Source organism: Salmo salar, chromosome ssa20, assembly GCF_905237065.1.
Source record: "Salmo salar chromosome ssa20, Ssal_v3.1, whole genome shotgun sequence".
Lineage (NCBI taxonomy): Eukaryota > Metazoa > Chordata > Actinopteri > Salmoniformes > Salmonidae > Salmo > Salmo salar.
In genome coordinates, this window is record NC_059461.1 from 44,373,360 (window position 1) to 44,400,791 (window position 27,432).

A 27,432-nucleotide genomic window follows, 5' to 3' on the forward strand; every position below is an offset into this window, starting at 1 on the left:
TTGGACCTAGACTTGGTGCTCCGGTACCTCTTGCCGTGCGGTAGCAGAGAGAACAGTCTATGACTAGGGTGGCTGGAGTCTTTGACAATTTTTAGGGCCTTCCTCTGACACCGCCTGGTATAGAGGTCCTGGATGGCAGGAAGCTTGGCACCAGTGATGTACTGGGCCGTTCACACTACCCTCTGTAGTGCCTTGTGGTCAAAGGCTGAGCAGTTGCCATACCAGGCAGTGATGCAACCAGTCAGGATGGTCTCGATGGTGCAGCTGTAGAACCTTTTGAGGATCTGAGGACCCATGCCAAATCTTTTCAGTCTCCTGAGGGGAAAAGGTTTTGTCGTGCCCTCTTCACGACTGTCTTGGTGTGCTTGGACCATGTTAGTTTGTTGCTGATGTGGACACCAATAAACTTGAAGCTCTCAATCTGCTCCACTGCAGCCCCATCAATGAGAATGGCGGCATGCTCGGTTCTCTTTTTCCTGTAGTCCACAATCATCTCCTTTGTCTCGATCACGTTGAGTGAGAGGCCAGATCTCTGACCTCCTCCCTATAGGCTGTCTCGTCATTGTCGGTGATCAGGCCTACCACTGTTATGTCATCGGCAAACTTAATGATGGTGTTGGAGTCGTGCCTGGCCATGCAGTCATGAGTGAACAGGGAGTACAGGAGGGAACTGAGAACGCACCCCTGAGGGGCCCCTGTGTTGAGGATCAGCATGGTGGATGTGTTGTTACCTACCGTTACCACCTGAGGGCGGCCCATCAGGAAGTCCAGGATCCAGTTGCAGAGGGAGGTGTTTAGTCCCAGGGTCCTTCGCTTATTGATGAGCTTTGAGGGCACTATGGTGTTGAACGCTGAGCTGTAGTCGATGAATAACATTCTCACATAGGTGTTCCTTTTGTCCAGGTAGGAAAGGGCAGTGTGGAGTGCAATAGAGATTGCAACATCTGTGGATCTGTTGGGGCGGTATGCAAATTGGAGTGGGTCTAGGGTTTCTGGGATAATGGTGTTGATGTGAGCCATGACCAGCCTTTCGAAGCACTTCATGGCTACAGACGTGAGTGCTATGGGTCGGTAGTCATTTAGACAGATTACCTTAGTGTTCTTGGGCACAGGCACTATGGTAGTCTGCTTAAAACCTGTTGGTATTACAGACTCAGACAGCGAGAGGTTGAAAAGATCAGTGAAGACACTTGCTCGCAGTACATGTCCTGATAATCCATCTGGTCCTGCGGCCTTGTGAATGTTGACCTGTTTAAAGGTCTTACTCACATCGGCTGCAGAGAGCGTGATCACACAGTCTTCCAAAACATGCTCTCATGCATGTTTCAGTGTTATTTGCCTCGAAGCGATTATAGAAGTAGTTTAGCTTGTCTGGTAGGTTTGCGTCACTGGGCAGCTCTTGGCTGTGCTTCCCTTTCTGGTCTGTAATGGTTTGCAAGCCCTGCCACATCCAACGTTCGTCAGAGCAGGTGTAGTACGATTCGGTCTTAGTCCTGTATTGATGCGTTGCCTGTTTGATAGTTCAATGGAGGGCATAGCGGGATATCTTATAAGCTTCCGGGTTAGAGTCCTGCTCCTTGAAAGCGGCAGCTCTAACCTTTAGCTCAGTGCGGATGTTGCCTGTAATCCATGGCTTCTGGTTGGGGTATATACGTACAGTCACTGTGGGGACAACTTCATCGATGCACTTATTGATGAAGCCAATGACTGAAGTGGTGTACTCCTCAATGCCATCGGAGGAATCCCAGAACATATTCTAGTCTGTGCTAGCAAAACTGTTCTGTCGCTTAGCATCTGCTTTATCTGTCCACTTTTTTATTGATCTAGTCGCTGGTACCTTCTGCTTACATTTTTGCTTGTTAGCAGGAATCAGGAGGATAGAATTATGGTCAGATTTGCCAAATGGAGGGCGAGGGAGAGCTTTGTATGCATCTCTGTGGGTGGAGTAAAGGTGGTCCTTTACTTCCCCCTCTGGTTGCACATTTAACATGCTGATAGAAATTTTGTAAAACGGATTTAAGTTTCCCTGCATTAAAGTCCCCAGCTACTTGGAGCGCCGCCTCTGGATGAGCATTTTCTTGTTTGCTTATGGCGGAATACAGCTCATTCAATGCTGTCTTAGTGTCAGCCTCTGACTGTAGTGGTATGTAAACAGCTACGAAAAATACAGATAAACCCTCTAGGTAGGTAGTGTGGTCTACAGTTTATTATGAGATACTCTACCTCAGGCGAGCAATAGCTCGAGACTTCCTTAGATATTGTGCACCAGCTGTTATTTACAAAAATATATAGTCCGCCGCCCCTTGTCTTACCAGACGCCGCTGTTCTATCCTGCCGGTGCAGCGTATAACCAGCCAGCTGTATGTTGATAGTGTCATCGTTCAGCCACGTCTCCGTGAAGCATAAGATATTACAGTTTTGAATGTTCCGTTGGTAGTTTAATCTTCCGCGCAGGTCATGTATTTTATTGTCCAAAGATTGCACGTTTGCTAGCAGAATGGAAGGAAGTGGGGGTTTATTCGATCGCCTACAAATTCTCAGAAGGCAGCCCGCCCTCTGGCCTCTTTCTCTCCGCCTCCTCTTCACGCAAATCACGGGGATCTGGGCCTGTTCCCGAGAAAGCAGTATATTGTTCGAGTCGGCCTCGTCAGAGTCGTTAAATGAAAAAAAGGATTCTGCCAGTCCATGGTGAGTAATCCCAGTCCTGATGTCCAGAAGTTATTTTCGGTCATAAGAGACCGTGGTGGCAACATTATGTACAAAATAAGTAAAAAAAGAAGTTACAAACAACTCAAATAAATGAGCAAAAAACACAATCGGTTGGGGGCATGTAAAACGTCTGCCTTCTTCTCCGGCGCCATCTTACAGGCAAACCGCAGATTTCACTATTGTTGCTCATGCAAAGTGAGCAAAGTCAATGTTGATCATCAGCTTTATCCTTTTCAAATGTCACTGTTACTTGAGGAGCCCAATTGTATGCATGTTTCAAACGACTATTTAACGGCAGAGAATAATGCAGCAAATGGTTTAAAAATGATTAAATCTTCAAAACCAATTTAGATTCGATACTGTAATATCAAGTCACTTATTTTATCACATTTTTATTTGTTCCAATAAACACCACATTTAAATATTGTATATTATATTCAAAGACAATGTTACGTGCATGTTGCATTAATCATCTCTGGCTTGACTCTCCCATAAACAGATGTAGTTGTCAATTCATAATGTGAACTGGTTTGTAGTAGTAGGTATAGTCTTGAATGAATGGAATACAACTTTTCTGTTACTTTCTGTTACTAAAATATATGTATATATATATATATATATATATGTGTGTGTGTGTATGTGTGTATATATATACTCAGCAAAAAAATAACCGTCCCTTTTTCAGGACCCTGTCTTTCAAAGATAATTCCTAAAAATCCAAATAACTTCACAGATCTTCATTGTAAAGGGTTTAAGCACTGTTTCCCATGCTTGTTCAAGTAATCATAAACAATTAATGAACATGCATCTGGGGAATGGTCGTTAAGACACTAACAGCTTACAGACGGTAGGCAATTAAGGTCACAGTATGGAAACTTAGGACACTAAAGAGGCCTTTCTACTGACTCTGAAAAACACCAAAAGAAAGATGCCCAGGGTCCCTATTCTTCTGCGTGAACGTGCTTTAGGCATGCTGCAAGGAGGCATGAGGACGGCAGATGTGGCCAGGGCAATAAATTGCAATGTCCGTACTGTGAGACACCTAAGACAGCGCTACAGGGAGACAGGACGGACGGACAGCTGATCGTCCTCACAGTGGCAGACCACGTGTAACAACACCTGCACAGGATCGGTTGTACATCACACCTGCAGGACAGGTACAAGATGGCAACAACAACTGCCCGAGTTACACCAGGAACACACAATTCCTCCATCAGTGCTCAGACTGTCCGCAATAGGCTGAGAGAGGCTGGACTGAGGGCTTGTAGGCCTGTTTAAGACATCACTGGAACCACGTCACCTATGGGCACAAACCGTCGCTGGACCAGACAGGACTGGCAAAAAGTGCTCTTCACTGACGAGTCGTGGTTTTGTCTCACAAGGGGTGATGGTTGGATATGCGTTTATCGTCGAAGGAATCCGCATTACACTGAGGCCTATACTCTGGAGAGGGATCGATTTGGAGATGGAGGGTCCATCATGGTCTGGGACGGTGTGTCACAGCATCATCGGACTGAGCTTGTTGTCATTGCAGGCAATCTCAACTCTCTGCGTTACTTGGAAGACATCATCCTCCCTCATGTGGTACTCTTCCTGCAGGCTCATCCTGACATGACCCTCCAGCATGACAATGCGACCAGCCATACTGTTTGTTCTGTGCGTGATTTCCTGCAAGACAGGAATGTCAGTGTTCTGCCATGGCCAGCGAAGAGCCCGGATCTCAATCCCATTGAGCACATCTGGGACCTGTTGGATCGGAGGGTGAGGGCTAGGGCCATTCCCCCCAGAAATGTCTGGGAACTTGCAGGTGCCTTGGTGGAAGAGTGGGGTAACATCTCACACGAAGATCTGGAAAATCTGGTGCAGTCCATGAGGAGGAGATGCACTGCAGTACTTAATGCAGCTGGTGGCCACACCAGATACTGACTGTTACTTTTGATTTTGACCCCCCCTTGGTTCAGGGACACATTTTTCCATTTATGTTAGTCACATGTCTGTGGAACTTGTTCAGTTTATGTCTCAGTTGTTGAATCTTGTTATGTTCATACAAATATTCACACGTTAAGTTTGCTGAAAATAAACGCAGTTGACAGTGAGAGGACGTTTCTTTTTTTGCTGAGTTTATATATATACACACATGTATCATAATTGTGTTAGTTAAATAAAAACTTCAGTTGATTCCAGTCTGTGCGCTTATTTCTTCATGCTGCTTCATACAGTAAATATACAGTATATTTGGGGGGGGGAACTGAACGGGAAGACTATAACTCCTGGAACATGAAGTGAGTTCACTGCCAACCCCAAAAAGTAATTATATTATTCAGTTAAGGACTGAGCAGCTTCACCGAAAGAGACATTTCTCTAGTAGTAATTGATTGATTGGATTTGTATAGTGCTTTACATATTAAAGGGGGGAACTCACCTCTTCCACCACCAGTGTGTAGCACCCATTTGGGTGATGCACAGCAACCATTTTGTGCCAGAACACTCACACAGCAGCTATCATGGTGGAGAGGTGAGGAGTGATATATGGCAATTGGAAATCAGGGGAATGATTAGGTGGCCATGATTGAATGGAGCCAGGTTGAGAATTTGGCCAAGACACCGTGGTTATCACCCCTATTCTTACGATAAGTGCAATGGAATTTTCTATGACCACAGAGTCAGGACTCCCGTCTAACGATTCATTCGAAAGACTAGTCTAGTCACAGTTCTCTAGTAGTCCACACATTTGCTGCATGGTTAGAGTGGGGGTGATACTGCTGCTCAATATGGGTACAGTAAGCACAATGCAAAGCCTCAAACTCACTGCAGTCTGTCCTGAGAAAGGATTAGTCCTGTTATTTGCCTTCTTAGTCTTACAGTCATGACTGTACCTGTCCATGTCACTGAAGATTGTTAGAAACACAGAGCTGAAAAATAAGTCTCATCACACCATCATGTGACATTGAGCTGGCGCCCATACGACCCCTGGGGAGGTCAGGGGTTAGAGCGGTGATCTGTCTGGGTCCTCTGGGATTGGATTCAGTAAGGGTGGTGGTGAGTTGCTCTCCCGGGGTGGAGACGCTGTGGAAGTTTGAGGTTTGGCTCTGTGTCGCAGCTCAGTGGACAGATTCTCCTTTTCAAGTAGGACGACAACCTTACCCAAAGCCTGCAACATACAGGGTGTGAAACAAAAAGAAAGCAAAGGGTGGACTCATTGACTCTGAAAAATTAGCTTAGAATTTTCTTCATATCATAGGATACAATAACTTTATTTACATGGAAATTCATTTTCTGAGGTTAGCAAACAAAATACTCAACCAATGCACTATAATACAACATAATAATGCAGTACAAAAAAACACTGGAAAGGGATCACACATTGACATCTAGTTCCTGAGACATGCAGCGTTTACATGCCAGTCGGAACTAGGAAACTCTGAAATTCTGTACTTGATAACTGGTCGAACACTGCTTGTGTATAACTACAACCAGTTAGCAAGTTATACATTTCAGAGTTTCCTAGTTCCGACTAGCACATGTATGCGGCATATGTATTGTAGCCCACATGTCCTATGTCACACTGTTCAAGAGCCCAGTCATGGCTCTACCAATAGGGCGTTAGGGGTGGAGCCCCAGCAGATTTAATGTTCCAAAATATACTGTAATCCAGTGGTATTCATAGTTTTTCAAAAGGGAAGCAATTTTTTTCACAATATCTTCTTGTGACTCCACCCCAAATCTAATGACACAACTTTAAAATCAGTAAATTTCAATTTTACATCAACATTCATTTATCAAAATTAAGAGAACTAAATACATTTACTCAATCAAATAAATTGTAAATTATCTTTCTAAAAAAAAGTTTATATTGTCCCATACAATAATCTGTACTCTTAAATATATATTTTTTATAAATATGGTGGCCCCACTGCAATTCCCCCGCGACCCCAACTTTGAATACCATGTGTAATCAATCGGGCTGTCCTGACCAGCCTGACTCACTGTGGGGACATTTATGTTTTATATAAATAAAAATGTATCTTATCTTTAAATATGAATTGTTGGAAAAGGACTCATAAATAAGCATTTCACTGTTAGTCTACACCTGTTGACTACGAAGCATGTGACAAATAAATTTGAGCGGTCTTCGCTCTGTGCAGTGATGTGGGATGCCTTGTTAATTTTTCTGATGCTTGCGCCATGCGACCTGTCACCTTATTGGTCCACACAACTTCAGTCCCGCCTCTATTGTAATGTCATTGGTTAGGTGTGTCTCATTCTGACTGATCCAGTGTAGACTCTTGCGCGTCTATACTTTTCTTCTGCAAATTATAGCTCATGGATGGTTATAGATCTTTTTGGGGCTTCTGACCGGGAGTCGGGACGGAAAATTGAGCATGCATCAGTCAATTAATTTGAATGTCATTCTGTTTTAAATCTGGCTCACAGTGCAGCTTAGGTTCTGGGATATTTTGTCGCATCTGACTGTTCCTTCTTAAAATTCCTTTGCATCAGTTTAGAGAGAGTGATAGCTTGGTGAAAAAGTTCTGTCATGGGTGTATCACAAAGCATGAACAAATTAATTAGCCAGCTAAAGTTATTTTGATAAACATTCAGAAATAACTTTGGTCAAATTAACTACTAACTTTTGATAAGGTAGAGTAAGCTAGCTAGAACTAGTAGCATGCCCATTTATATCTGAGCTAATATTTCAGAATATTTAGGAAAGTCAACTGGCTAGCTATCTCATCCTACTTTGTGATATACACTAGTTATCCCGAGTAAGATCATTCCTTTTCATTTGTTGCATCTGTGCTTAATCTGTTTTCCCTTCATCAATCAATCAGTCACCAGCCAATCAGCGACCACTACTGCAAGGCATGTTTCAACTTTTATGTTGAGAAATTATGTGTATAGTAAAGTTGTTTCGATGATTGATAATGAGGAAGAAAATACACTATCTAATTGGTAAAAGAGTCAGCTGGTGTTATCATTGGTTAAAAAAAGAAGCCAAAATTACCCTGTGAATAATATAGAGATTTGATTGGTTAATCGGTTGGTTGATTGATCGATTGACTAACAGGTATCTAGAAAGAGGTACAGGGGTTCTCACCTCGTTCTCAGCCAGGGCCTCCTTGGCCATGTAGTGCTCCCTCTTAATTTTGATCTCCACATCCTCAGGTATATCAGGGACCATGAAGTCAATCAAACGACCGATTAAGAACACAACATGCTGAGCAAAGAGAAAGGGAAAAAAGAAAGAGAGTGAAGAAGGACCAGGGAAGGAGACACATTATAAGCATACAGTGCATTTGGAAAGTATTCAGACCCCTTGACTTTTTCCATATTTTGTTACGTTACAGCCTTATTCTTATTCACCCCCAAAGCCAATTCCTCCTTTGGCCGTCTCTCCTTCCAGTTCTCTGCTGCCAATGACTGGAACAAACTACAAAAATCTCTGAAACTGGAAACACTTATCTCTCTCACTAGCTTTAAGCACCAGCTGTCAGAGCTACTCACAGATCACAGATCACTGCACCTGTACATAGCCCATCTATAATTTAGCCCAAACAACTACCTCTTCCCCTACTGTATTTGTTTATTTTGCTCTTTCTTCTACTACAAATCTGCCATTCCAGTGTTTTACTTGCTATATTGTATTTACTTTGACACCATGGCCTTTTTTGCCTTTACCTCCCTTATCTCACCTCGTTTGCTCACATTGTATATAGACTTATTTTCTAATGTATTATTGACTGTATGTTTGTTTTACTCCATGTGTAACTCTGTGTTGTTGTATGTGTCGAACTGCTTTGCTTTATCTTGGCCAGGTCGCAATTGTAAATGAGAACTTGTTCTCAACTTGCCTACCTGGTTAAATAAAGGTGAAAAATATATATATATATATTCTAAAATTGATTAAATATATTTTTTCCCCTCCTCAATCTACAGACAATATCCCATAATGACAAAGCAAAAACTGTTTTTTTATATGTTTGGAAATTGATAAAAAAAATAACTGAAAAATCCCATTTACTTAAGTATTCAGACCCTTTCCTCAGTACTTTGTTGAAGCACATTTGGCAGTGATTACAGCCTCGTGTCTTCATGGGTATGACGCTAAAAGCTTGGCACACCTGTATTTGGGGTGTCTCCCATTCTTCTATGCAGATCCGCTCGTCTCTGTCAGGTTGGATGGGGAGTGTCGCTGCACAGATATTTTCAGGTCTCCCAGAGATGTTTGATCGGATTCAAGTCCGGGCTCTGGCTGGGCCACTCAAAGACGTTCAGAGACTTGTCCCAAAGCCACTCCTGCGTTGTCTTGGCAGTGTGCTTAGGGTTGTTGTCATGTTGGAAGGTTGAACCTTCGCCCTAGTCTGAGGTTCTGAGCACTCTGGAGCAGGTTTTCATCAAGGATCTCTCTGTACTTTGCTCCGTTCATATTTCCCTCGATCCTGACTAGTCTCCCAGTCCCTGCCGCTGAAAAACATCCCCGCAGCACGATGCTGCCACCACTATGTTTCACCGTAGGGATGGTGCCAGGTTTTCCTCCAGATGTGATGCTTGGCATTCAGGACAAAAAGTTCAATCTTGGTTTCATCAGAGCTGAGATTCTTGTTTGTCATGGTCTGAGAGTCCTTTAGGTGCCTTTTGTTAAACTCCAAGCGGGATGTCAAGTGCCTTTTACTGAGGAGTGGTTTCTGTCTGGCCACTCTAGCATAAAGGCCTGATTGGTGGAGTGCTGCAGAGATGGTTGTCCTTCTGGAAGGTTCTCCTATCTCCACAGACGAACTCTGTAGCACTGTCAGAGTGACCATCGGGTTCTTGGTCACCTCCCTGACCAAGGCCCTTCTCCCCCGATTCCTCAGTTTGGTTGAGCGGCCAGCTCTAGGAAGAGTGTTATTGGTTCCAAACTTGGAGGCCACTGTGTTCTTAAGGACCTTCAATGCTGAAGAAATGTTTTGGTTTCCCTTCCCCAGATCTGTGCCTCGACACAATCCTGTCTCGGAGCTCTACGGACAATTCCTTCGACCTCACGGCTTGGTTTTTGCCCTGACATGCACTGCCAACCGTGGGACCTTATATAGACAGGTGTGTGCCTTTCCAAATCATGTCCAATGAATTGAATTTACGACAGGTGGACTCCAATCAAGTTGTAGAAACATCTCAAGGATGATCAATGGAAACAGGATGCACCTGAGCTCAATTTCAAGTCTCATAGCAAAGGGTCTGAATACTTATGTAAATAAGGTATCTGTTGTTTATTTTTTATGAATTTGCTAAAATTGATAAAAACCTGTTTATGCTTTGTCGTATTGGAGTATTGTGTGTAGATTTATCAGGGAAAAATCAATTTAATACATTTTAGAACAAGGCTGCAACGTAACAAAATGTGGAAAAAGTCAAGGGGTCTGAATACTTTCCGAATGCACTGTATATGAACATTGTAAGAAGCCTTTAAGCTTACTCAGATGCAATGTGTTGACTAGCCAACACTCCGAGACAAGAGTATAAAAATAAAACACCAAAATGAAGCACCACAGTATAAAAACAAAACACCCTTAGGTTTTAAACCAGTCAGTGACAGTGCACACATTCTCAGCACACGACAAGGCATCTCAATCTCAATTCTCCAAGATGCCTCAGCTCCTTAACAAAAATGCATACACAGATAGACCTATAAACACTGAATTAGTCAATGAATTGCATTAAATCTGTACTACAAAAGTTGTCCACATAATGACATAGCTCAACTCAACGGAACTTGCCTCAAAAATGATGACAAAGGCCAGCCGGCAAGCCAGAAGGTGGAAGTACTCCGGTCGAAAATGCCCATTTCTGTCCCTGTATCCTCGATATCTAAAAAAACGAACAAAGACATGCTAGATGACAATGCCAGTTGTAGAGTAATAGGAACAAAAAAATAACAACATTCACGAAATGCATATATACATTCATGGGTGATTATGAGTGTGTCTCTACCTGCATTGCGTGTTGTTGGCGTTAAAGTTGCTTGGGGAAGTACCCAGAGTGAAGTTAACATAACCCTGAAGGTTTCCATCATTGTTGTAGCGGTAGTAGAGGCGAGGCAGGAAGTCAGAAGTGAAAGCTATCAGGAAGGCCTGGCAGAGAGGCAGGAGTCTTCATTAAACCAAGCACACTTATAACATCACACGCACGCACACAGAACACACACACACACACACATACAGTACACTTACATTACTAATGACAGCAAAGTAGGTGATGACTTGCAGGATGTCCAGCCAGATTCCAATGTCCTGAGCCCTCTCCGCTACGGGCCGTCTGTACTGACACACAAACTTCTGCGCGTCCAGACGCACCTCTACCCAGTTATTGATCAGGGCAAACAGCGGGGCAAGTGGACATGCCGCCACAAAGATGGTAATGAAGCCAAACTGCAACACTGCAAAGAGGGGGGCAGTCAGCAGTCAACTTCTGCTTGTGTTGGGGTATGTAAATGCATCTGTAATCTGAGCCATGTAGTAATGTACAATTCTGTTAAATTAATTAAATGATGGATTAGCAGAATATAGTGCCCACAGAAAATATTCTGAAATAATTGTTAATTTGTCTATGTCATGGAAAGAGCAAGTGTTCTTTATGTTTTGTACACAGTATTTATACCCCTTGACATTTTTTCCCATTTTGTTGTGTTACAGCCTGAATTTAAAATGGATTCAATTTAGATTTTTTTTGTCACTGGCCTAAACACAATATCCCACAATGTCAAAGCGGAATTATGTTTTTAGAAATTAATAAAAAATAAAAAGCTGAAATGTCTGGAGTCAATACAGTTGAAGTCGGAAGTTTACATACACCTTAGCCAAATACATTTAAACTCAGTTTTTAACAATTCCTGACAATTAATCAGAGTAAAAATTCCCGGTCTTAGGTCAGTTAGGATCACCACCTTATTTTAAGAATGAGAAATGTCAGAATAATAATAGAGATATTTATTTAATATTTGATTTATTTCATCACATTCCCAGTGGGTCAGAAGTTTACATACACTCAATTAGTATTTGGTAGCATTGCCTTTAAATTGTTTAACTTGGGTCAAACGTTTCGGGTAGCCTTCCACAAGCTCCCCACATTAAGTTGGGTGAATTTTGGCCCATTCCTCCTGACAGAGCTGGTGGAACTGATTAAGGTTTGTAGGCCTCCGTGCTCGCACACACTTTTTCGGTTTTGCCCACACATTTTCTATAGGATTGAGGTCAGGGCTTTGTGATGGCCACTCCAATACCTTGACTTTGTTGTCCTTAAGCCATTCTGACACAACTTTGTAAGTATGTTTAGGGTCATTATATGCACATAATTTTCCTCCCTCATGAAGCCATCTATTTTGTGAAGTGCACCAGTCCCTCCTGCAGCAAAGCACCCCCACAACATGATGCTGCCATCCCCCGTGCTTCACGGTTGGGATGGTGTTCTTTGGCTTGCAAGCCTCCACCTTTTTCCTCCAAACATAACGATGGTCGTTATGGCCAAACAGTTCTATTTTTGTTTCATCAGACCAGAGGAGAGTTCTCCAAAAAGTACAATCTTTGTCCCCATGTGCAGTTGCAAACCGTAGACAGAAGAAAACAGCAAACAACAATGCAAAAAAATATATAAAACCAAAAAATACATTTAAAACAAAGGACATCAAGGACAACAAAAATCATAACAGCAATGCCAACTGTATATGTTTGTGTGCATGTCTGGCACTATTACATGTATGTGTGTGTTCTTGTATGTGTTTATTTGAATGAGAGTGTGTGTTTATGCATGTGTACAAACACCAGCACGGCATCAGCCTCAGGCAAACCGGCATTAGTTGTAAAAACACTGCCACTTAGTCTCATTCAAATGTACTTTTTATTATGTTTTATTTTGACTTTTTTAAATTTTTACTTTTATCTTTGACCATCATTCTATCTCCCACACAGCAACTCCACTCCCGCTTGTCTTCAATTCCACATACCAACCCTCAGCTTCCCTCAGCCCATCCCATCTATCTCTGCTGGCCACCCACTTCGGGTTTCTACGCAACACATATCTTTCAACTATGCTGTGATGCTTAACGTACAATTTCAATCTATCTAATCAAATAGAATCCACAGATTGCGAGTTGAAGATAAATACTTTTACTAAGAGTATTAGTATATTAGTAATTGACTGACCCGGTCTCTCCAGATCTCCTAACACTATTATTTCTAGAGTCAATTTTAGATCAATGCTATGCATTTTCAGCCATTCCTGAAACTGAGACAAGAAACAGGCTACCTGAGGGCAATACCAAAATAAATGGTCTATTGATTCTGTATCCTCACAACAAAATCTGCAGAGCTTCGATGATTTTATGCCCCAAATATTCAACATTTTGTTATGGCAAGAACTCTATATAATAATTTTAGATGAAAAGCACGAAGTCTTGAATCTTGCGTTGTTTTATATATCAACTCATACACCCTCTACCATGGAATCAGTACATCAAAAATCTCTTCCCAACTATTTTGCAATCTGTATGGCACAGTTGTCAACATCCTGGTCCTCAAATGAAAAAGGTAAACTTTACTATATATGCTATCTTTATTCCTCTGAAGTTTTGGCAGACAGACCAGTTCCCTACCTCCCCCCGCTGCCACCTGCCTCCTACATTTTTGGGGTAATGCTGTAATCAATTGGTTGTACTCTTTGATTGAGCAGACCTTTCCATACAATTCTGATAACTCCATGAAGGACATAACTCTACCATTCCAATTTACAATATCATTTAAGAACACAATACCTTTTTCAAACATCTTTCCCATAAATACAGGTATTTGATCAACCAGCACATTTGAGTTCAGCCATAATATTTGTTCTATCTTTTCAGGGGGATGAAATTGAAATTGTAGCCAACTCTGCAATGCTTGTTTGAAAAAGAGAGATACTTTGAAAATGTATCATTTTCAATTAATCGAAAATGAGACATGGCAATCTGCACAAAGGGGAAAAAAGCAATTTTTAAACAATGGATGAGCTTTTCTTAGTTATCTACTTGAGAACCATTTAGGGTTCAAATAAAACTTTTGAATGAGTGGAGCTTTTAGAGAGTGGTTTAGTGATTTAATATTGAATAATCTCAACCCGCCCTATTCATTATATAGATAGGCATGTTTTATTTTGTCTGGTTTAGCGTCCCAGATAAAGCGAAATATTTTTTGCTCATATGATTTGAAAAACGAATCATTAGAAGTAGGCAGCGCCATAAGTAAGTGAGTAAACTGAGATATGACTAATGAGTTAATCAGGGCAATTTTTCCATAAATAGACAGGTATTTACCTCTCCATGGTTGCAGGATCTTGTCTATTTTTACAAGTTTTCTATTGAAATTCATTGTGGAGAGCTTATTTATATCTTTTGTGATATGAGTATCGAGTATGTTTACTTCATCATCAGCTCATTTTATAGGTAAACTGCAAGGTAATGTAAAAGTTGTATTTTTTAAGGATCCAATTGTAATATTGTACACTTATCATAATTAGGTTTTAGTCCAGAGAGTCTAGATCTTCAATGAGACATTGCAGGGATCTAGCTTGCGGACTTAATATAAAACTTGAGTCATCGGCATACATGGACACCTTTGTTTTAAGCCTTGGATTTCTAATCCTCTAATGTTGTTATTGGATCTGATTTTAATAGCTAGCATTTCGATGGCCATAACGAATAGATATGGTGACAGCGGACACCCTTGTTTAACTCCTCTTGACAATTCAAAACTCTCTGAGAAGTAGCCGTTATTTACTATTTTACATCTGGGGTTGCTATACATATTTTTTCCCCCATTTTATAAGAGAATTACCGAAATTGAAAAAATCCAGGCATTTATAAATAAAATCCAGTCTTACTTTATCAAATGCCTTTTCAAAATCCACTATAAATACCATTCCTGGCTTCTTATATGTTTCATGATGTTGTATTATTTCTAGTAGTTGTCGTATATTATCTCCAGTGTATCGTCCATGTAAAAAACCTGTCTGATCAGGGTGAACAATACCTGGTAAAACCCTTTTAAATCTGAGTGCTATGCATTTCGCCAGTATTTTTGCATCACAACATTGAACTGAAAGGGGCCTCCAGTTTTTTAGACTGGGTCTTTATTTTTGCCATCTAGGTCTTGTTTTAATAATAGAGAAATCAGACCTTCCTGCTGACCGTGACCCGGATCATTGGTTGCTGCGGAAAAGGAGGAGGTCAAAAGGGGGGTGAGTGTAACCGATGTGAAATGGCTAGTTAGTTAGCGGTGGTGCGCGCTAATAGCATTTCAATCAGTGACGTCACTCGCTCTGAGACCTGAAGTAGGGTTTCCCCTTGCGTTGCGGCGCAATGGGCAACGATGCTTCGTGGGGTGTCAGTTGTTGATGTGTGCAAGGGTCCCTGGTTCGAGCCTGGGTTGGGGCGAAGAGAGGGACGGAACCTACACTGTTACATGAGTACCTGACAGACTACCATTTCTAAAGGAGTAGTTAAAACAATCTAACAATGGAGCTTTTAGTATATCAAAAAATACTTGACATACCTCTACGCCATCAAGCCCTGGGGTTTTTCCAGACTGAAAGGATTTAATAGCCTCAAAAAGTTATTCCTCTGTAATTTGGCCTTCGCACTGATCTTTCCGTACATTTGTTAATTTTACATTTTTTATATTATTTGGAAAGAATTCCTTACCATAATCTTCATTCAGTGGGAAAGGATGAGACGGAAAAGAGAACATCTGCCTAAAATAATTAGCTTCCTCTTTTAAAATATCATTCGGAGAATCATAGATGACTCGTCTTCAGTAATGAGTTTCTGCAAATTATTTTTGTTAGCGTTCCTGTATTGGAGATTCAGGAAGAATTTTGTGCATTTTTCTCCATATTCCATCCAGTTTGCTTTAGTTTTGTAATAGATTACATTAGATCATTCTTGAATAAGTTCCTCAAGTTCTTTTTGTTTTTACTCTGACTTGTTTTGTATCTCTTTAGTATCGTTTTTATTGCTATCTACCTATACTATTAGTTCATGGATTTCCCTTGTTAGTCTTGTCTCTTTAGCCAGAAACTGCTTTTTTATTATCGATGAATATTGAATTGAATGACCCCTGAAGGTACATTCAAAGGTATCCAAACAGTAAGGGGATTTGCTGAACCTATATTATACTGGAAAAATTCAGTTATAAATTATTTTGTCTTAGTTAAAATTAAGTTGTCCTTCAGTAAACTTTGATTAGATTTCCAATATCCACGTCCACATGGAAAATCTATAAGAGTTATGTGAATGCCAACTAGATGAGGATCCGATCGCATTCTGTCTCCTATTAAAACATGTTTAAACTTTGATGCAAGAGAGAAAGAGACAAGAAAATAGTCAAGACGACTAGCTTGATTAAGTCTCCTCCATGTATATTTCACTAGGTCGGGGTTTTTAGTCTCAAAATATCCACTATTTCTAATGTGTCCCTAATATTTGTGATTTTCTTAATAAGGGCACGGTGATGATAGTTTGTAGAGTGATTACCTCTACAGTCCATTGAGGTACTTAACACTGTGTTATAGTCTCCTACCATCATGATTAGATCATTTGTTGCCTGTAAGTTCAATAAATTGGTATAAATGTTTTCGAAGAAGTGTGGATCATCCTGATTTGGACCATATAGATTAATGAGCCAAATCTCTTTTTTGTCCACTTTCATATTCAAAAGGATCCACCTTCCTTGTGAATCATTCCTGACTATTGGCACATTCAGATCGAAATTTTTGTTAATTAATATCATCACACCTTTTGAGTTCCTTTGTCCACGACAGAAAATTATTTCACCGCCCCATTCCTTTTTCCACGCAACTTCATCTAAGGATGTAGAGGGAGTTTCCTGTAAACAGTGTATGTTATATTCCTTTTCTTTTAGCCATGTAAAGACTGATCTTCTATTTTTATAATCTGCTAAACCGTTACAATTATAACTGGCTATACTTATTTCACCCCTTACCATAACTAGATACTATTCCCAGTCTAAATTGACCATAATTAGTGCTTGTAAAGTTACTGCCATCAGAAGTATTATGACGGTCAAAACTAGAGCTTTCAAATGTCTGATATTTAAAATTTAAGAAATAGGTTCTAGCAATATTTGTTTTATTCCCTTGCCTGTTTGCCTGTGAGTCAATGCCACAGATGTTAGAAAATTGAGACAGGATATTATGTGTGTAGCAAATCTGAGTAGGTTGATGTGTATGATATTGGATGTGATATAGTGAGAGTGTGTACGATGTCTGTATAAGAGTAAGACTATAATGTGTGATGTCCAAATAAATAATAACTCTGCCAATTTTCATGGTTGAGTGTCTATGTGTGTAACATGTAGTGCGTAAAGCCTTAATATTCATTATGATAATTGTAATCCATATCGTATCACCATCATAGTTGCATCATAATTACCTTTCACATTATTGAAAAACACATCCCAGAATTTCCATAGCAATTGACGTTTCACATGATCATGAAAGAGACCTTGCATTACTCTAGAGACGACTTCACTACAGTACAAATGTATTCCGTACAATATGTTATTATTCCCCAATGCCTCTATTCTGATATCTTCCCCTTGCTTGTTGTAAACACATATAAACTTGTAGACAAATACATAAAAAAGATAAACAAACAATAAACACATTAAATTATAAAACAGTACTCGACAATAGAGAGAGAGGGAGAGAAGAGAGAGAAAAGAGAGAAAGAGAGAGTGAGAGAAGTGAGCAAGATCAGGTGTGTGTGTGTATGTATATGTCCGTATGTGTAAGCAAGCATGTAATTGAGTACGTGTGTGTTCATATCCACTTCATAATGTTCTGATATTTTTACAGTTCCCATACCTTATTTTTTTCGTAACCTGAAGTCCCTGTAGAATTCAGTACAGCCACGGTGTTATGGAGCTGTCTCGGAATAGCTGTCAATCTATAAAGAGTTTGTCCACAATGATAAAGGCACGCTTACCGTTCTCCCTTTGTTGTCTTTGTACCGGATACAGTCTCTTACGACATTCGTTTATTTCCCTTGGAAATTGTTCATTGAGACCGAATTTGGTCCCTTTATGCTCCATTCCCTGCTTTTGATCAGCTCCTTTTGTTGGTAGTGTTCAAATTTTGCGATGATTGGTCGGGGACCCTTGGTCTTGTCGCTCCGAGCTCCAAGTCTGTGTGCTTGGTGGAAAGCCACCTTGTTTACAGTCTCTATAGGAAGTTTCAAGGCGGACTGCATGAATTCTCTGATCGCGCCCTCTGGATTATTGGATGCGTCCTCAGGAATCCCAGCAAAAATGTGATTTTCACGCATGCTACGACTTTGTATGTCTAGTAGCGACTCTTTCATTACCCTGTTTTCCCTGAGTAGACAATCCATGTTGGAATCGTATATTTTAACCTTGGCTGTGAGTGTCTTGTTCTCTCTTTGGAGCGTGAGAATTTCACTCTGGCTGAACGCCAAACTCTCCCTCATCCCTGCTACCTCCTCACACAACTTTTCCAGTGTTGCATGGATTCCAGCCAGAGCACTAGCCTCTATCTCAATGGTAAGTAAATCATCCATGTCTGTAAATTAATCTGTTTTTCTTTTTTTTTGTCAGGTTAAAGTTATTTTGTGAGGTGGTCGGATCTTTCCATGATGGAGTATGTTGTTCCTCCATAGCGTAAAGCTGTTGGTACTCGTTGATTTCCCTCAGGATCTCCTTAGTATCCAGATTGGCTCTTTACTGCAACCATTTGTTTTACAAAAAGATAACAATGAGTCTTTCCCACGACGATGACAGGTGTCTGTAGTAGAGCAAGCTAGCGCTCGCGGAATCCACACAAAAAAAAGGAACACAAACTTGCAGGCCCAGCCATGAAAGGCTAACCGCATCGTGGAATACTTAGTAACAAAACTTTAGTTCTGATTCTGCCAGATCAGTTTAATAGTGAGCTTGTGCTAGATGTGGTTAGTTAGCTAACTAGCTAGCTAACCTAGCCAATGAGGTGTGTGTGTGTGTGTGTGTGTGTGTGTGTGTGTGTGTGTGTGTGTGTGTGTGTGTGTGTGTGTGTGTGTGTGTGTGTGTGTGTGTGTGTGTGAAATAGTGATATAAATTATGCTAGTTACTACCCCTGATAACTTGCCCAAATATTCATGTTTGAAAGAGTGTGAGTGTGTATGTCAGAGAAATAGAAATAGAAATGGTAGATACTACTGTACCCCTGATACTTTGGTCAGATAACCGTGTGTGTGTGTCTGTGTATACAGTGGGTGACATGTCCATGATAGCTATCTAATAACAATTGTTATGCTACAGTAGGTAATGGTTTGGCTTATCATGTTCATGTCTATGTAGAAGAAGACTAGGAGGAAGTGGAGAGGACTCAGGGAAAGGTATCAGAGAGAGAGAAGGGCAGAGAAAGAGAAGAAGAGGTCTGAGTCATCAGCTTTAGGCCAGCAGCCTTGGCTCTTCTGCCACATTCTTTATTTTCTGGATCCATTTACTGTGCCTAGGGCAATGAGTGGCAATTTCACAGCCAGTCCCTCTACTACGTAATCTACAAGTGTGGTCACCACCGGTGCATCAAGATCCTCTACGTCATCTACAAGTGCGACCACCACCTCCACCAGTGCAGCGAGACCCTCTATGTCATCTACTAGTGTGACCATCACCAGTGCAGCGAGACCCTCTACAACGTCTACATCATCCACAAGTATGACCAGCACCGGTGCAGCCATGGAAGATGATGAAATGGAGGAAGCACCTCTGGATCTAGGACCACCTGAGATTATTATGAACCTCACGTAAGTGACCACTGAGGACCTCGTTGAACAAGATGTGGCCGTGGAGACAAACGAGGAGAAAAACAGGGAGAGAAACGAAGAGGAACAATGTCACACCAGGCGTCATCGGAGGTACCAGCCCCCAGAGCCACCCAACTCATTTCAGCAGAGGCTCCTCCAAGCCGTCGAGAGGGATGCAGCCCAACCTGATGCTCACAGGAAGGAGGATGAAGAGACCCTCTTTGCCATGAGCCTGGTGCCAACCCTGAAGAGGCTGCCTCAGCAAAGAAAAGCAGCAGTCAAGGTTAAAATGTATCAGCTGCTTTTCAAAGCCGAGTTCAATGGTACGTTTTCTTTTCTCTTCACATCACAGGTAGTGTCATAAGTGTTGCGACAGTGAAGTAAAGTAGGTCATTTTTACAGTAAACCTATTCGGATAATTGGTATTTTAGATCAAAGGATTAATATGAGGCAAATGTATAGATGTTGTTTCTGCGTTAGAAAATATCCTAAAACAACAGTTTGCTGTCTAAATATTTGCCTGTCACATTCATCTTTTGATCTGAAATACACATTCCATGAGTAAACAGCAAGAATTACCAACTTTACCACAATGTTCCAATATTTATGCCACTAACTACACTATACAAGCAGTATTTAGTTAACATAAATCTCAACTTATATGGTGTTATATTATGTAAAGCTTGTATGTTGTTTTTCTCTTCCCTTCCACCAATTTAGCCGACCAGCTCACAGGAAGGACAGGAAGAAGAGTTGTCTGGTTGATGTTTTGACCTCCCTCATTGTACCTTTCCTTTTACACACGTCAGTTCCCTTTAAATTAAGTCAATTCATGAAGTAATTTGTTTCTAAAGTCTTAGGATAGCACTCATAGATTTCTGAATTGACAGAATTGAAACTCACCCACTGGAGAATTCACAGATGCTCTTTTTGGTCTCTTACAAGACTAAAGGTGAATATATATATTTAATTTAAAACCACTTGAAAACCAGGGTGTTGAATCTTTTTGTGAAGTTATGTTCCATCGACTGGTCCATGACGTCCAGGGACAATTTGTTTGTTTAGCTGTGTTATGGCTGCACATTATTTATTTATTTTCAGAGACAGAGACACACACACACACACACCTCTCCTCCACTACTCTCTGTACCTCAGATCTCCAGTGCCATGCCCTCTCTCTCTTTATGGCCATGTCTGAAGTTCCCCTACTACGTCTAGGCTTTATGAGAAGTGCCTGTATCTGTCTGCAGTTGTGCCAACAATACATGCTCTTGTTGTTCTCTTACAGATTACAGGCTACACATACATTTTTGTATTTTTACACGCACATACTTACACACACACACCTCTTTCAATAGTTTTATTTTTTGTAACATTTTTACAACACACATACCTGTCATGTTCTTTCCTGTACTTGAATACCTATTAAATTATGTTTTCATAGTCAGTTGTTTCATTTCTTTATTAATATCTAATTTATACTTAAATCTGCTAATTTCTTCCCTACACCTTTGTAGATCTAAGACAAGATGAAAGTAAAAACACATTCTCTTCCTAATTTGTTTTTTTTCTACCTGCATTTTGTCAGAGCAGTGAAGAGGGTGATAAACTGTACTATTTGTATATACCCTAGGTTACCCTTTCCCTTTGTTATCATACTAAGTATATGTCGTATAACCTTAATTAGTGCTCCTGCTCACCTGATGTACCATTCCAGGTGTGTATAATACTGACGTTAATGGGAGAGGGAAGGTGTTAAATTTCATATAACTTCAAAATGAAGAGATACAATGAGACATAAAATAATCTGGGAAAAAATTATATTTTATGAACAACGGTGGATGGTTCTTAAAATAACCTTTGTGTTAGGGGGCTCTTAAAAAAGCAGTTTCACTCCACAGCATAGTGCCATAGGACTTCCCCTGCTGGCGATGAGAAGTAGGTGGTCAGCTTCTCCCTCACCTGGAGTGCCTGTCTGGGGGCATTGTTGGCACCTGCCCAGGTGATATCAGGTAGGTGACCAGGTCACCAATAAATCTGCGATAATGGAGAATTTCAAAACGCATTCCTCTACGGCTGGCCATGCTTTCCACCTGGCTACCCCGACCCCGGTCAACAGCCCTGCACCCCTCACTGCAACTTTCCCAAGCCTCCCCCATTTCTCCTTCACCCAAATCCAGATAGCTGGTGTTCTGAAAGAGCTGCAAAATCTAGAACCCCTACAAATCAGCAGGGCTTGACAATCTGGACCCTCTCTTCCTAAAATGATCCGCCGAAATTGTTGCAACCCCTATTACTAGCTTGTTCAACCTCTCTGTCGTATCGTCTGAGATCCCCAAAGATTGGAACGCTGCCGCGGTCATCCCCCTCTTCAAAGGGGGAGACACTCTAGACCCAAACTGCTACGGACCTATATCTATCCTACCCTGCCTTTCTAAGGTCTTGGAAAGCCAAGTTAACAAACAGATCACCGACCATTTCGAATCCCACCGTACCTTCTCCGCGATGTAATCTGGTTTCCGAGCTGGTCACGGGTGCACCTCAGCCATGCTCAAGGTCCTAAACGATATCATTACCGCCATCGATAAGAGACAATACTGTGCACCTGTATTCATCGACCTGGTCAAGGCTTTCGACTCTGTCAATCACCATATTCTTATCGGCAGACTCAACAGCCTTGGTTTCTCAAATGACTGCCTAGCCTGGTTCACCAACTACTTCTCTGACACAGTTCAGTGTGTCAAATCGGAGGGCCTGTTGTCTGGACCTCTGGCAGTCTCTATGGGGGTGCCACAGGGTTCAATCCTCAGGCTGACTCTTTTCTCTGTATATATCAATGATGTCGCTCTTGCTCCTGGTGATTCTCTGATCCACCTCTACGCAAATGACACCATTCTGTATACTTCTGGCCCTTCTTTGGACACTGTGTTAACTAACCTCCAGACGAGCTTCAATGCCATACAACTCTCCTTCCGTGGCCTCCAACTGCTCTTAAATGCAAGCAAAACTAAATGCATGCTCTTCAACCGATCGCTGCACACACCTACCCACCCGCCCAGCATCACTACTCTGGACGGTTCTGACTTAGAATATGTGGACAACTACAAATACCTAGGTGTCTGGTTAGACTGTAAACTCTCCTTCCAGACTCACATTAAGCATCTCCAATCCAAAACTAAATCTAGAATTGGCTTCCTATTTCGCAACAAAGCCTCCTTTACTCATGCTGCCAAACATACCCTAGTAAAACTGACTATCCTACCGATCCTTGACTTCGGCGATGTCATTTACAAAATAGCCTCCAACACTCTACTCAGCAAATTGGATGCACTCTATCACAGTGCGATCCGTTTTTTGTCACCAAAGCCCCATATACTACCCACCACTGCGTCCTGTATGCTCTTGTTGGCTGGCCCTCGCTTCATATCCGTCGCCAAACACACTGGCTCCAGGTCATCTATAACTCTTTGCTAGGTAAAGCCCCGCCTTATTTCAGCTCACTGGTCACCATAGCAGCACCCACCCACCCGTAGCACGCGATCCAGCAGGTATATTTCACTGGTCACCCCCAAAGCCAATTCCTCCTTCGGCCGCCTTTCCTTCCAGTTCTCTGCTGCCAATGACTGGAACGAACTGCAAAAATCACTGAAGCTGGAGACTCATATCTCCCTCACTAGGTTTAAGCACCAGCTGTCAGAACAGCTCACAGATCACTGCACCTGTACATAGCCAATCTGTAAATAGCCCATCCAACTACCTCATCACCATATTGTTATTTATTTTGCTCCTTTGCACCCCAGTACCGCTACTTGCACCCTCATCTTCTGCACATCTATCACCCCAGTGTTTAATTTGCCATACTGTAATAATTTCGCCACTATGGCCTATTTATTGACTCACACCCCTTATCCTACCTCATTTGCACACACTGTACATAGACTTTCTCTATTGTATTATTGACTGTATGTTTGTTTTCTCCATGAGTAACTCTGTGTTGTTGTTTGTGTCGCACTGCTTTGCTTTATCTTGGCCAGGTCGCAGTTGTAAATGAGAACTTGTTCTCAACTAGCCTACCTGGTTAAATAAAGGTGAAATAAATAAATGTAAAAAATTTGGCGTGCCCATCTCCATCCGGAACGGCTCCTGGAATGACCTCCGCAGGTAGTTGTGGAGAACACACGTGGCCTTCACGTAGGCATCGACATTTGAGAGGCTGAGACCAAGCACTCTCTGTTACATTCTCCACCGGGCTGCCAGAATCCCAAAGGCGCATTCACCAACATCGACGACACGGAACAGTAGATGGCATCTACTACAGCCACGAGTAAAACTGAATATATACCCTTGTAGTTGTAGAATTGTGAACCTGAGCACGGTGGAGCCTGAATTACTATGTTCCCCGTCAATGGAGCCAAGACAGTTGGGGAAATTCCACTTCTCCAGGACCTCGGCAGCGATGGCCCTCCAGTGTTCCTCCTTGGGGAGAGGCATGCATTCACCAACCAGACAGTCCCAAATGGCTTGTGCCACAGAGGGGACAATACCTGCCACCGGGACCGTCCAACTCGGAAGCTGAATCCGATGGTCCTGTAGGAGTCCCCTGTCGCCAAGAATCTGAAATATAATTCAAAATACTGATAAATATTGTGTGTAACTTCAATTCAACCACATATTCTATCTACTCCTATAGATACCTCATTACTGTTTATTATGCTCTACTAATTATATTGTAATACTCATCAACCATCATTAACAATGCCTTGAAACAGTACAATTCAGTCTATATCAATAAACTGTGGCCCAGGCTAACTCTACTCTTAGAACAAAAGGTGTTATTATTGTGAATACTTCAGTACATATGTGGCAATTATTTATTTCAGGAGCCAGCAAAACTAGTGTATGTGCTCTAGGTAATTTGACACCATTAGACATGCATGTGGTTATTCTTGTAACTGTTATGGCCAACTATGGTTACACCTCTTGGGTTTTTTCCAGAACAGGGGTGTCCCTTTCTGAGGAGTCAGCAGCATGACATGTATTGGTTATTCCTGTAGAGTGCCAAGGTCTGTTGCTATGGTCCTACATGCATGAAACTATTTCTGTGACTTCTGTGATGTATAAGAAGTTTGTGCCAAGACTGGAAGGCAGTTGTATTCATGATCCAGCTCTGCTTTTTTAATGAAGTAATAAAAAGTCTATTAGAACTCACATGCTCCGGTATTTGTGAAATATGATTGACCTAATATTTCCACGACACTATCTACCTAAAAGGGTTCTCCGGCTGTCCCCATAGGAGAAACCTTTGAAGAACCCTTTTTTGGTTCCAGGTAGAACCCTTTTGGTTCCAAGTATAACCCTATTGAGTTCCATGTATAACCTTTTCCCCAAAGGGTTATACCTGGAACCAAAAAGGGTTATCCTATGGGGAAAGCAGAAGGACACGTTTGGAACCCTTTTTTCTAAGAGTGTATGTGATTCCAATAAGAATTTAATGAATGACTGTAACTTTCTTGAAAAACAATGGGTCCTGGAGAAGACTAGCCTACCTTCATCAGGGCAGAAGGCACCTTAACTTTATTTTCATTTGGTAACATTGCATCATGAAAAAAGGATTATAAACCAATTTTGTGAAAAGTTATCATCCGAATGAACAATCTGTAAATGTACATCTGATGTCAAACAGGGACTATTAACTAGAGAGCCCTTTTAGCTAGCTAGGTTGCACATATCAATCAATTATGGTATCAAAGTATTTAAAAATGTACTAGAATTTAGCTTACCGGAGACAAATCGCCAGGCATTCAACTGGGCTGATGGACTCCCGGTAGTTGGTATCCATCCAGGCGATCCTGGCTCCAACCATCTGGAGCAGGTGATCGAACTGGCTTCGGTCCAGACGAAAGTAACTTCGGAATTCCTCTACAAACAGTCGAAGCTCTTGAATGAGACGGTGGAACTACCCTGCCTGCTTTCCCCTGCCTGCATTCGGGACTTCAACCATCTCTGGACCCACACAGACCTGCGCTTTCGGCGAGGCTGGTCCCGGCCCAACAGCACGATCAAGACCACCTTCCTCAACGTTGGTCTCATTGTTGAAAGAGCCTACTCTCTGCTATCTTGACTATTTATTATTGCATTTCGCTCCAAAACTGCATTTCAGGGAAATTATATTATAGGCTCTCACAATTCATTTGTAGAGGTCATCGAATAAATAATATGTATGCTGCTTGGCAAATAAATGAATAAAACATTTAAATAAATTCCACAGTCAAACTGTTTATATTATATTATCCCAATTTTTTTTTTTACTGGATATGTGTGAAACAAAAATTCAACATTCACGTTTTGCTACTTACTGTCAAGTCTACGCATACAATTTGATGCATACGTTTGATAAATCCAACGTATGCACCACACAAAACGCACGGCAACTGCCTCTGCAACGCAATGCTGCAAGGCAAACGCAGCGTTCTATTGGAAATGAATGTACTTCTGGTGTACCAAAACGCAAAAACACAGTCGTTATGTTCGAAGCATAAGCATACTGCTAAAGCAACACTTGAGTGGTTTAAGGGGAAACATTTACATGTCTTGGAATGGCCTAGTCAAAGCCCAGACCTCAATCCAATTGAGAATCTGTGGTATGACTTAAAGATTGCTGTACACCAGCGGAACCCATCCAACTTGAAGGAGCTGGAGCAGTTTTGCCTTGAAGAATGGGCTAAAATCCCAGTGGCTAGATGTGCCAAGCTTATAGATACATACCCCAATAGACTTGCAGCTGTAATTGCTGCAAAAGGTGGCTCTACAAAGTATTGACTTTTTTTTGGGGGGGGGGTGAATAGTTAAGCACGCTCAAGTTTTCAGTTTTTTTGTCTTATTTCTTGTTTGTTTCACAATAAAAAATATTTAGCATCTTCAAAGTGGTAGGCATGTTGTGTAAATCAAGTGATACAAACCCACAAAAAATCAATTTTATTTCCAGGTTGTAAGGCAACAAAATAGGAAAAATGCCAAGGGGGGTGAATACTTTCGCAAGCCACTGTATCTCCAGAGTTGTGCAGCGGTCTAAGACACTGCATCTCAGTGCTAGAGGCGTCACAACAGACCCTGGATCGATCCCAGGCTGTATCACAACCGGCCGTGATCGGGAGTCCCATAGGGCAGCGCACAATTGGCCCAGCGTCGTCCATGTTAGGGGAGGGTTTAGCCGGGGTAGGCTGCCATTGTAAAATATGAATTTGTTCTTAATTGACTTGCCTAGTTAAATAAATAATTTTAAAAATGAAGAAAAACAATGCACAATACAGTAATTGAGTACATTGACACATCAAGTGATTTGTGATGATGTGATGTGACGATCTGGCTCAGTTGGTAGAGCATGGCTCTTACAATGCTAGGGTTGTGGATTCGATTCCCATGGGGAAAAACTATGAAAATGTATGTATTCACTACTGTAAGTTGCACTGGATAAGAGTGTCTACTACAGTAAAATGTAAAAGGAATGAATAGACCATTTCAGTTTTCACAAATATAGTGCACTGGGCCTTTACTGGTCCTTTTTTTTCTGCATCCCCAAAACTATTTCCCGCGGCTATGCCTGTTTACAACAAGGCACTAATGTAATACTGCAAAAAATGTGGCAAAGCAATTCATGTTTTGTCCTGAAAACAAAGTGTTATGTTTGGGGCAAATCCAATACAACACATTACTGAGTACCACTCTCCATATTTTCAAGCATAGTGGTGGCTGCATCATGTTATGGGTATTCTTGTATTAATTAACTGAATGGAGCTAAGCACAGGCAAAACCCTAAAGGAAAATCTATAATAACCTAAAACACAAGGCCAAATGTACACTGCTTACCAAGAAGACAGTGAATGTTCCTGAGTGGCTGT

General features: G+C 41.5%; 1 protein-coding gene across 1 annotated transcript in view; it reads right to left on the reverse strand.

The window, feature by feature from the left end:
• Positions 1-4,634: 4,634 nt before the first annotated feature.
• The window catches only part of ano7 (anoctamin 7), a 76,754-nt gene continuing 53,956 nt past the window's right edge, over positions 4,635-27,432 (reverse strand). The window contains exons 20-24 of the mRNA XM_045703345.1: positions 10,917-11,122; positions 10,678-10,817; positions 10,464-10,554; positions 7,808-7,927; positions 4,635-5,860 (exon numbers count right to left, since the gene is read on the reverse strand). Of these exons, the coding sequence (XP_045559301.1) occupies positions 5,696-5,860; positions 7,808-7,927; positions 10,464-10,554; positions 10,678-10,817; positions 10,917-11,122 (722 nt within the window). The 3' untranslated portion in view covers positions 4,635-5,695. The remainder of the gene's footprint in view (positions 5,861-7,807; positions 7,928-10,463; positions 10,555-10,677; positions 10,818-10,916; positions 11,123-27,432) is intronic.